Here is a 12,529-nt window from a genome sequence, read left to right on the forward strand (position 1 = left end):
AAAAAGCGTCGTTTCGCGTGGAATTATTTCACGACCATTTTGAACGGTGAAATGATTCCACGAAGCTGCCATAAGCCTTAAAGTTGATTGATTTGTGATCTAATGGTAAATATTGGATTTATTCTTCAGTACCGAAACGAATCAGAATTTGATCCGTGCCTTAAAGCGGACAAATTTTCATTTTTTTGTTCGATGGAAAAATGCACTAGTTTGCAGGAAATTTTCGATACCGAAAAAAACATTTTTTTTTGATGCCGAATGTCTAAGAAATGCAGAACACGTCAAGATCTGGTGTTATCTGAAAAAACAGAAAAACCGACTTTCTGGGACTTAGAGATTTTTGAGGTGGGAAACAATCTCATTTCACTTGTCCTATTCTCAATTTCACTTCACTGTCAATCTCACTACACGGAGGTGATTTTTGCACCTCACTTGAGGTGGAATCGGGAATAGGTCTAAAAAAGTGAAGTGAGCGTGAGAGTGAAATATATTTCACCGTGAAGTGACTCCCGTAATAAGCACCAATGTCGGCTAGTCTCTATACTCGATCAAGCTTTGTTAGAAGTGATAAAATGATCAATCGCATGGCGCTTGCATGAATACTCGAAACAGTTTGTTTGTCGGTTTCCACCTGCTTTGTGTCATAGTCGTGCGCATGGAGGGCAAATAACTGACATGACTCAATTGATTTGACTAATATTCCACCCAATGTGACCGTCCTGTGCACGGCTACAACTGTTAGTGAATAATGCTGCAATGATTGCTCATGCTGATTGGTTAGTAAACTTGTTCCATTTTCGTCTCTCCGCTTCAGTAACAGGATGATGTAAAATCATCGTGAATTAGAGATTTTTGCATCACATTTCACCTTGACGCAATAATTAACGGCTTGCCGTTGCGGCCAACATTTTATTTTTTCTTCGCAGCCACTTTCACCGTCTCTAACACTATCGATCTACATCCAGCGACCCAGTGGCAAGAAGGAATGTTGAAACTGCACGCTGTTAACCTTGCTTATATCCTTTGCGTTACCCAGAACGCTAAACCTAAGCGACTTGAGATTCTTTCCCAACTGTGAATGTGACCATTTAAGCCGTAGAAAAGATACACAGTTCTCTGCTGGTGTCAACGAACGCAGAAGTTGAGATTTTTGCAACACTACCGGACTGCCTTCACCGTTCTAGAAGTGTTACTACAGCTCTATTACTGGCAGTCGGTCAAATCGGGAGAACTGGTTTCATGACTAGGTTGGCTTTTACTTTCGTTGTACTGCTGCACAGTCGAAGCCGTTGTTGATTTATACAATCATCATGTTCCAACGTGGCCTTGTGGCAGCCTGATAGGGAGCAAGTGGCCGCTGTAGGCACTCAGGTTTTTATTGCATTTATGCGGGTATGCTGTATCCAGTCTTTTGATTGCTAGATTCATTTTCAAGTCGATGCAACAAATTATGTTCTACTTGAGTTTAGTATTTCAAGTTTTCTCACCGAAACTAATGATGACTAATGAGACTAATTTACTCTGCCGATAAAATGAGTGAAAAAAGACTCTCGACCTAAAAGTTTGTATCACGAATATTTCTGTTTGAAGAATTTTAAAATCTTTGATCCTACAGCAAATTAAAAATCATCATGCGTAACCTCCTTTCTCGCACGAGTTCGATGGAGGTGCGTGGTGATTATTAATCGAGATATTATGGATGTGATTTTTGAGACATCTGCAGAAGCGGATGCGGATATGATGATGGATATATGACTATGTGAGTTCTAATATGGATGCGGAATATCCTTTCAAAGGCCGAAAAATGCCAAAATAGAAAATGATTCCACATTGTGCTCAGAATCGCTGAAAACTCCTTCTAAAGACGAGAAAATTCCAAAATAGAAACTGATTTCAAATTGCGCTCAGAATCGAATTTTCAAATTTCGTATTTATGGTATTTATGGCACCTGGCGTCACTAAGTTGTGTGGGGGAACATGAATCGCTGAAGGTTGTTTTGGCTGCAGGGTATTGTTAGGGATGAGCAAGTCGTTCATATGAACCGGCGCACCAAATTGAAGTTTATCGGAACATCACGATTCTCGTGTATATGATATATATTCTACAGTACAACTGTTGCGTTATGCATTCCACACATTTATTGTGCGATTTTAGTGCAAAATTTGTGCGAATCAATCGGGAAGACACATTGATTGTACTTGAACTCTTGCTTGTATGTTATTGACACAGTAATGACGTCATTTATGTTGATTCACAGCCTGACTCAAATAAACTTAAATGCAGGGTGAAATTTAAATAAAAACTGGAGAAGAGTGGGTAACTGTTACTTTTTGGGCGGAGTTGTTGATTTCTGTAGAATGATTGTACCTTAGATTTGACGTTAGTAGTTTTTGTACACTTCCTGGATGCAGGGGGCTTATTCTTCTAGACCTCTTCCATGTCCCAGGATACTGCACCTTTCTTCTTGAGCATGCCTTTCACGATTTTTCAGTTACTCTCCATTGTCAACAGTTGATTGCAGAAGTTCGGTGGGTTGATGTATTTTCAATCGGAACCATTACAGAGTAGAATTTGCGTAATGAGCCACGTAGTCTTTGTTTTCCTAGAAATTCGGGGTGATAGCGACCACGTCCCGAGTCACCTCAACGTATTAAACATTTGATGAGTTCTATTCTTGCAGCTTCATTTTTGGGATTCGTGAATGCCTACTCCACAGCTCTACTATTAGCGAAGCCTAGAAGTATGTGGGAGTTTGTGATGATGGCGATATTCCTCTGTGCATCTATCCTTCGTATAGCACCTTCCAAGGCAATGTTGAACAACAAGCTTGAGACCCCGTCACAAACGCGTCCGATTTCTTCCGCTGTCGTGACGCTTGATGTGAAACCCTCAAGAGTTATCTAATCAGTTTTGTTCTAAACCCATGTTCAAGCATAATCTGCTCCAGATCGTTGCGTTTCACTGTATAGTACGCCGCCTTGAAGCCAATAAACATATAATGTGTCTGCAAGTTGAGTTCTCGAAAGTTGTATTGTAAACGGGTAGTCACCAACAAAGGTTTCCTATCACGGTTTCTATCTATGAAACAGGATACGGAAGTGAATTTGCAGTTCCAAGGCTTGTGTTCTCCCTCAAAGCACCTGAAGCAAAATTCCGGTTGCCGGAGTTTACCCAAGGGGAATACTGACCAGCCAATCTTGAGCTTGCCCTCCTCCAGTGCCAGGTTTGCATTCTCCGACGCTGGCATCAGGTCGGAAGGTAGCCACCTGGGTCCCGCTGAACCCTTTCGGAGGCGGATTGACTCAGTGGTCACCTCCACCCCGCAATTCTTTTTGAGAGCTTATGCAACGTTGAACCTCTCGGTAGTTTCGTATAGGTTTTCAAGTTGGAGAGTCACCTCCGAGGTGAATGCCTGAACCGGTAATTAGGCCTCATTTTTCCAAGACTTCCGAGTTTTAGACTCGTCGGTCTTGGGTATGACGGTGCACCTACTTGATTCTTAGTGGTCAGTTTGTCACCACGTCGACTTTGCGCGTCCTGCTTTCCTGGTGTCATTTTCCTACCACGTTTCTACCACGGTAACCCATGTAATTCCCGTAGTTGCCACTCTGGTCGACTCCTTGGCCTGTCGGTGTGCTATCATGAGGAACTAGCAAACCAACCGCTTTTCACATTCTCGCTTCTCACGGGGACTGTGTCATTCGCTTAGCGACCTGCCTCGTAGAGCAGACCTTTTTAGACTTAGTCACCCTTCTAGTCCTCACCTCCTTTTCGGAGGGTTTCGGCCGAGTTAAAAGTTCGGCGTACTCCTGTTGAGCCTCGTCGATGGTGACCCGAAGCAGGAGAAGGCTCTGGTTCAGATTCCTGGTGATACTGCTCCTATTCGCCGCGAACTCGATGATTGTATCGAGATGGTCGGCCGCTTGTTTCTACTCTTTCCGATAGCCTTGACTAGCGAGGGGCCGCCGACCGTTATATCCAGTATGGAAACCGGCGGGTTAGCCTTTCCACCTCCGGGTTTGACCGCATCTGTCTCCGCCTTTCTCTGCGGACATCGCTAGATTCCACCTCGCAGGAAGGGATTTGGTAGTCCCTCCATTCATTCTTCGTTGATTGTGTCCCCCTTCCAGCCCATTCCTTGTACATGATGGAGTAGTGCCTATGTGATCCCATGGTGGTCTATGCCGAAGCAGTGAGGCGATTCCCGCTGCTGGTCCGGGACTGTCGGGTACTGTCAGTGGTCAGTGGTCAAAATTCTGCCCCACAAAATATTCCTACAGAAGCCGATTGTCGAAAAATTCATTTGTTGAGGCAGAAAATGGGTAACATTTCTGTCTGATATCCAGAATAATTGAGAAATCATCTAATATCTAGGTGTTTTCAACTCGCACAAACCAAAGCGTTGTTCAGATTCGTCTGAATCCATTTGAAAATTGATAAATGTTTCTTAGTAGTCCAGATGGAACCCGCATAATCAATAACCATGAAACGTGCCCAACAACGAGTTAGGTGTATAGTCACAACTGTATGGTTCACCGTTAAACCATATGGATTAACATTCGTTTATGGTTATTGATTATGCGGGAATCATTGCGTCTGATAGGTGTGTTTTCCAAATTTCGGAGTGTTCGGACGCGACTATCGAAACCCCAGTAATTCAGTTTTTGATGGCCGAAATTGGCGAAAATCACCACTTTTGAACTGAAAAAGCAATAAAGAATCTGTATTACAGAATTAAAGAATATTGCTGAAAATACAGATTTTGTTGCTATTCCGTCGAACTGAAAACAATCTCGAATTTTGAATTTTATTGAAGTATTTTTAAACTTTTGTGAAAAAAACTGATGCTATTTATGTTAGTATTGATGCAGAAGAAGCAAAATGTGGCTTGACCGAAGCGCAAAAACTCACGTTTCGAAATATTTGTCTGTACTTATATGCTGAATTCGTGAAACAAATTGGAAAGCGGTTCGATTCCACCGATCTTGTTGTAAAAACGGCAGTTTTAATTATGCTTGAAAAGTCTTGATTCCCCAAATTTGCAACAGTAACTGATCGACAAGGGCTAGATAACGAGTTTCGCACACTAAAAATATAAAATTAGCGAAGCTTAACGAAAGATAAATTTAACAAAAACATGTATTATTCAGTTAATACATTTGATTGTCGCCTAATCATAAGTTTGAAAAAATTTTCAATTCAACATTCTTAGGTTACTCGATACAGGTTTTTAATACAGAATAGGTCCGTGATACAGATAAATCGATATTTGCGGAAAAAAATACAGACATAAATGTGGCCTGGTTAGCCCTTTTGAATGGTTCTCTTTGCCACGATCTTGGTTATTGCAGTTTGGGTTTTGGGACTCCGCAAAATATACATCCCGTAGACTCTTCTCAATTTGCTCTATCTGGTCGACGTCAATGCATTAGTCGTCCAGGTAATCCACTAAGTCCTGGATAGATTTCGTTTCAGACCCGCCGGAAAATGTAGCCTTAACTTTCTTAGAGCGTATGATTCTCTGTCTTCCGTCTCTTCTCCATTAATCAATCATGCATTCGCACTTTCTTTGTGTTCATATTCATCGATACATTCCTTGAGACTTAGCGCACGGTTTTAACTGCAAATTTAGTTTACATTTTTTTGATGATTGTGCTACGGTATTTCGGTTTGTGTAAATTCGTTCTGTATTAAGATGTAAGACCTAAAGTGAAAAATCTACTAGAAACTGGACGTAAAATTCGGAAAACCTGGTATAATTCCTTGAGTTATAGGGGCAAGTGACGGAGAGAGTATAAAAAACAAGTAGACGGTTTTTTATTCCGTTAAACGTAGCAGCGAATATATCTAGCCTTCAGGCAACAGTCTGAACATATCCCCAATCTGATCCGGATGACATTGGTGAGAGCATTCCTTGTATATTTTATTAGAATTTTCTTTTTGGCCTTTTCCTCTCGCTACAATAACTTTATTAACATGTATTAGAACCAAATTTGGAATCAGACGAGTAGACGTCTTTTGTTTTTCTCGTTCGCGTAAAAAAAATTCTGAGAGACAAAGCGACTAAATAGCGACAATGTACAGATTAATTTATTTAGTCATTTATATTGTGAGTGCCAAATGTGACTGACAAGAAAAATGTATGGAAATCATTTTGTTAAAAAAATGGTGGATATCATTTTCCAGGATCCTTTTAAGTATTGGCTGTGTTGAGACGCTATCGCCTGTGTAATTCCGTTCTCCCGGAAAATAAATCTTAATGTTGCCTTCCAATTTCACCGCTACCTTACACAGGGATTCCGTTTTAAACCGTATTCCGCTTTTTCCACGTCAATCGAAATTTATTGCACAAAACTGTTCAAATTAAAAAAAACACCTGTTTTGTTCAAGTGCTTATTTCCGACTCTTAATTTAAAATATAAAAATTAAATCCACACTGACACACGACAACGGCACCTGGTCAACTGCGTACTAAGCCTATTCCCTACCTGAGCTACATACTACTATTGTTTTAGCACACTTTCGAGATGGTCTTTTGACCAGGAGTTTTCTGCCAATACATATTCGTAGTTGATTCGGTATCTTGTTCCTTTTTCTGTTTGAAACGTACAAGCCCGAGGGCAGGACTCGCAACTTCCTTGAATTACAGTGTGGTGAAGCTGCTTCTTTCTTCGTGTTTCAAGAGCTTGAGCCTCACACTTCCGCGACGATTTGATCAGCGTGCACGGAACATCTGTCTTGTCTTGTATTCTTCTCGTTCTCCTTTGTACTGTACTGCCATACTGTCAAATAAATTAAAGCGATTTTTTTATAAACCAAGCACGATATGATTCTCAAAATATGCACATTAACCAAACAGCACACGGGTTTGTCAACTTTCTTTGCGTTTATAATTGAAAAACGGGCTACTGCGTTTAAAATGCTTGACGGATGGAATTTGGCTGCAGATTTTCTGTTTGAACTCAACGGCAAGGTGCTAGCATATCCAGCTTTTTACGCGCCATAATTGCGGACGCTATAATGCGAAGTTCGTAATAAATTAACCACCCTTTTGACAACTCTGCTTACGTCAGTTTGGAGTCTTCAGACAATTTATCGAAAGAAAAATATTTCTGGCAACATTTGTGTTGCTAATTTTTCAGAAATCGCAAATCTGACGTAAGCAGAGAGGTTCGCATATTACGAACACGCATTATAGCGACCGCCATTATGGTGCGTAAAAAGCTGGATAGGTATGAGGGGTGATATAGTCATGACGAAAGTTATCTGGGACGTTTCAAACTTGTTGTACTGACATACCCATATTTTGGCATATTGGGCCATTTTTCAATTATGGACAGTATTACATGACCTCGGCGATCGACACGTACCGACTCGTGGTGGCATACAGCTCTGCCAATCACAACGGCATATTTAAGTTCTTCCAAATGCACTTTCAGCTTGCGTCGAGTTTGCCCGATATAATACTAAGGGGCAGTTCTGGCATACAATCCGGTAGATTCCGGATTGCTCATCTGGGGTCAGGGTTGATATTTGTTGACACTCTTGAGTGAAAATGAAAAAAAGCATCCATAAACGTTATTTTTTTACAATCCTTTCAGAGTTCTCCCTTTCCGCTTTTTGCATGGAAGTGAACTGTCAAAACACCTCATTATATTTCATGCGATGAAAGCAAGACAACAAAATCAGTTTATCAGTTAACGAAGATTGTCAAGGCATCGGTCAGTGTCAGTGAAAAAGTGTTTCGGTGAGGCTTATTTTGGTTGAGTGGACTGTTTGTTTTTCTTTTTCGCTTTGAATTGAAGATCATTTGGTTGGATTTGTCGTCAAATTTTATTCCGTAACCGTGAACGATGCGCGCGATCTATTTCATCTGAGTATAACAGCACGTTACTAGGACGAAAATCTAGTGTATCTGAAAGAGTGCTGCGATCTTTGGAAGTGAAAATTGAAAATGATTGGCTGTAATTTTCGAAGAATTTTGCTGGGGAAAATGACTTTTATCAGCACTGTCTGGGGTAACTTTATTCTTTAAGTTGCATAGCAAGTCTCGCAATGTGTTTTCGCTTTTGTGTACGATTTGATCATTTTGTCGTTTTGGGGAAGAACTGATCCTTTCAATTTCTTTACTCTCGAACGTGTGTGGTGATTTGTTGTTTTGCTTCGCTCACGTTTGTGCAGGATTTTGTTCACAAACCTTTCGTAGCTATTTATTTCAGTTGCTTCATAAATCTGTGATTGGTGTGCGTTTTTCGGAAGAAATTGGTCTCATTCCAACAGAGCGAAGCTATCGCATCGGATTGGGGACGTGAAATTTTCTCTCGAGTCCTTTCTCACCAGTGTTACCATATTTTCATCTGTTCTGGGAGCTGCAAAAATCGTTGTCATCTGTACTATTTCCGCAAAAAATCTGTACCAAAATCTGTACCGTTGTACTATAGTTTTTATGTTATAAATTTTACAACAAACAACTTCAATGATGTTTGTTTATCGTTCTAAGAAAACTGTGACTACACTGACTCTGTTAATGTTAGCTCTGTATTACTATAAGCTAAGACGGAGTCAATAAACAACACTCAGGCAAAATCAACAACATTCCTGATCGCAGTGAAAAGCCCATACAAGAAAAAAATGTCATCTGCACAATAACGATCTTTTGAAAGTGAGGTACAACAATTTCATTTTTTTACGTAGATCTACGTTTTACTTTAGTAGCGTGGCGTGTCGTGAAAAGTTTAACGAAAAACTACCGTGAAATGTACGTTATCTTTCCACGGATAATTCCGTGAAACGAAATCAAAAAGGCTCATCGATTTATCGAATCTACACAGAAATTATATTCATTTCCCAAAATTGTTTTTTTTCTTAGCCGTCCAGCATCGATCGAGCCCATCCAAATACAGCAACGCATTACGCGCTCGGTGGGCTTTACTGCAAGTGTCTACATTCCAGCCAGAGTGGTGTTGAACAGCTGATTGAATGCTAGATGCGAATGCTCCCCTGCCCCACTGCGTTTGTGTAGGCTGGTACGCACGTACCGCCTCACACCTAGTAGTGGCGCAACATTGCCCAAGTTGCCAGACCGGCTGGCTGGGCTATTGCCTCACGCCTATTTAGTTCCATAGTCAGTCGACTAGATCCGAGCCAAATCGAGTCTAGAGTTTTGCTAGAAGCTTCTGGAGGAATTCATGTTGTTAACTAGGAATTCACGGTAGAGAAATCTATTATTAGACATTTTCCACTTAAGCGATCCACCGTTGTTTGATGTTTACTCGTGTCCGGCTCCAATGACACATGTGCTAGTGATCAACATTCCGGCGTAAACTATAATCGTAAGCAATTTTGCCGTAGTATCTATTTACCGCCCAGAAAGTAGATGTTCTGGCAATACTCGCATTAGTGGCTTACGCAACAAAGGAACATCGATAAAAAAAAACATGTTTTCCTACTTCTATCTCTTAGGCTGCTGAGCTTAGCTCAGTCCCATTCCATGGCCATGATTCGGCAAAACTTGCGGTATCTCCGCATCTCTCCGGTCCGAAGTCGGTCCAGTGTGTTCCACTTCCTTATCAATCGGCGCGTGGTCGGATCCATACCAACCGTGATGCTGAACATCATCATCGTCATTGTTAAAAACGACGTCGCTTTTCGCAATGTCATGACAAATACGCGCAAAAGCTAGCTGCTGCCGCGCTTCCAGCGGCTGCTGTTGCGTCTCACGCGCTCAGTTTAGTTTCAGTGCTCAACGCGTGAAGACCGTGCACCGGCAAGTGTTTCTCTGCTGATATTGACTCTTTTTTATCCGCGTGTGGTGTCACTCCCAGCTGGAATCGGGCAGCCGTACTTGACCTTCCTGGTGTGTGTTAACTACAGTTTAGAGTCCAGAGTAAGAGTCACGGTCGCCATCTAATGTTCTATTATTTATGTTCGTATCAAAATCTTGGTGATGAATGTGTTGATTGGGGATATCAATTCTCGCAAGTTTAACCTTGGTGAAAATTAACGATATAAGAAAAATGGAAAACAGCGTATTGCATACGCGGAGAGACGATGAGTCTTTTCAATTCTCTTATTTCGATGAATGACGACGGTACGGTGCGGTGATTATTTTCGATCGACGTAGCGAGCGTGACTGGAAGAAGAGCATCAGGCTTCCTCGCGTACGGGAAGATGGGTGGAGGAGGAGTAACGTGGAGAAGAAGTCATAAACGGCATACAATTTAAGATCGGTTTTTGCGATTTAAGTCGCGCTCGGCTAGCATTTATTGTGTGCGGTGCTGTGTATCAAAATTTGCGGTAGGGTGAATGTCACCGTTTCTGGCTTGCCTCTGTCGATCACAAAAAAAGTCCCAAAATAATGACTCGTACTATCTACCTTTATCTTTGAATGCCAAATTCCTGCGGTCAGCGACACTCGCTTAATTGAAGGCGAAAACAATTGATCGTTACGAACAAACATGTAAAAAAGTGGTAAAAAAGATACGGCAACGCGTTTGACGTAAATAGCGCGCACTACGATTCAGTTTCGGTATCCAAGTAACCTTACGTCACCTCTTCCTTCCAACACGTGCTTGCTTGTTTGCTGCGCACGTGCTGATTTCCCAATGTGACAAATAGCATAAACATTTTAATGGCACCGTTTGCAAAAGTGAAGTGAAGCTTGGGTAATTTTGATGGCTTGGACGGTTGAAGTAATTGTTTTTTTTGTTTGTTTGTGAGTCGTGTAAAGGTGAAATATAGACACAAAAAGTGCTGAAAGATATTCTACTGTGGTCAGTACTTTCGAGATATTTTCTTCTTACTGGAATACTTTCACAAGAAAATTATCTAAGAAGGTTGACAGAACTTTATATCTTAATTGTTCTGTTTCACGGAAATATATATTCTCGATTTTTTTAAATGATTTGTTGACTTCTTTGAACCAATTTAAGTATCAATTATGAAATGTATAATTCCAGGTTTTATATCATCCAATTGAGATTTTTTTGGGCATGCTTTTATTCATCTGCTCTTAAGTTCATGTCACTCTACAATAAAAGATACCTAGTGAGTGTGCAAAAAAACGGATCTTTAGCTGGTAAATAGTAATTACTCAGATTTGTTCCATTGTCGACGCCGGTACGCGTTCAAAACTGACAAACGGTGAGTCGGAAATTAACACAGAAAACAGTTTATTCATACTTACTTTGCATTACCTGCAGGCAGTTGGCATTTTAATTAGTCGGTCTGATTAATGTATACGAAAGGGGAATTTTATTACAGTATATTGTCAATTTTCGCTGCGTTTCACTTTTCTGTGTGAATAAATCGACATGCAGTCCAGCTACAAATGGGTACTAATACAATTTTTACGATTGTATTTGCTCTTCAGAAGTTATTTGTTGTTTATTTACTATTCCATTTACAACAAAAGCAAGTCACCTGTTATTATTGTGGAGACCATTCAAGCTGTATCATCTAATAAACCGAAAGCCTTTCTACGTTGTATTATCTGTTTACCAAACATTCTAACGGCGACGTTATCGCGCACAAACACGTGGCGATATAGTTTCTAAATGCAACTTACTCTCGCTGTTTACTAACTGCTTTTCCTCATTGCAGTTTATCACCACCACCACCACATCTTTGGCAGCAGGATAACGCCGGCAAACATCGGGAGGCACCATGGACGCAAAAACCGAACCGGAAGTGCCACCGGCACCAGTGAGTGAGGAACCGTTTCTTGGTCCCCTGGACATCGTGCTGCTGCTGATACTGGTTGCCGGAGCCGCCTGGTATCTGCTTAAAAACCGGAAAAAGGACACCCAGACCAGTCAGTTCAAATCGTACTCGATACAGTAAGTGGGAAATTTGATTTTCAATGAAGTAGCAGTCTGAGCTTCTTTTTTATCCCAAAGGCCCACAACAGTCAACACGATGACCATGGCGGAGAATTCGTTCATCAAGAAGCTAAAGTCCTCCGGCCGTCGGCTGGTGGTGTTCTACGGTTCCCAAACTGGAACGGCGGAAGAGTTCGCCGGACGGCTGGCGAAGGAAGGTCTGCGCTACCAGTTGAAGGGTATGGTAGCGGATCCGGAGGAGTGTGATATGGTTTGTTGTTGTGAGGATTTGTTAAGACACGAGTAATGGATTTTTCTTACGATTTTCAGGAAGAACTGCTCTCGTTGAAGGATATCGACAAATCACTGGCTGTGTTCTGTATGGCCACTTACGGCGAAGGTGATCCCACGGATAATTGCATGGAATTTTATGAGTGGATCCAGAACAACGACGTCGACATGGCTGGACTGAACTATGCAGTAAGTAGCTTTTTTTTGTGCTTGTTTGGATGCTTCTCTTGAAGCCGACCTGTAACCTTCGGTTAGTTTTCCACTGGAACAGTGGAATAAGGTTGGTCCGTTTGTATTACACGACCGCCAAAACCAAAAAAGGTGCAAACCTTTTTAAAGCATGGGATCAGAAACAGATTGCGCTGTGGCGTAATATTGTTTTAGTTCGAGTACCGCACGTGGTATGGCCATGATACAT

At 41.4% G+C, this 12,529-nt stretch overlaps 1 protein-coding gene across 4 annotated transcripts in view; it reads left to right on the forward strand.

The window, feature by feature from the left end:
* The window catches only part of LOC129718851 (NADPH--cytochrome P450 reductase), a 43,922-nt gene that overhangs the window by 15,730 nt on the left and 15,663 nt on the right, over window positions 1-12,529 (forward strand). For 2 of the 4 annotated variants that reach the window (XM_055669999.1, XM_055670000.1), the window contains exons 3-5: window positions 11,603-11,838; window positions 11,899-12,091; window positions 12,151-12,300. In XM_055669999.1, coding sequence (XP_055525974.1) covers window positions 11,666-11,838; window positions 11,899-12,091; window positions 12,151-12,300 — 516 coding nt within the window. In that variant the 5' untranslated portion in view covers window positions 11,603-11,665. Of the gene's footprint in view, window positions 1-9,727; window positions 9,888-11,602; window positions 11,839-11,898; window positions 12,092-12,150; window positions 12,301-12,529 lie in introns of those variants that run through there. The other 2 variants (XM_055670002.1, XM_055670001.1) reach the window with 2 other exon arrangements.

Source organism: Wyeomyia smithii, chromosome 1 (assembly GCF_029784165.1).
Source record: "Wyeomyia smithii strain HCP4-BCI-WySm-NY-G18 chromosome 1, ASM2978416v1, whole genome shotgun sequence".
NCBI lineage: Eukaryota > Metazoa > Arthropoda > Insecta > Diptera > Culicidae > Wyeomyia > Wyeomyia smithii.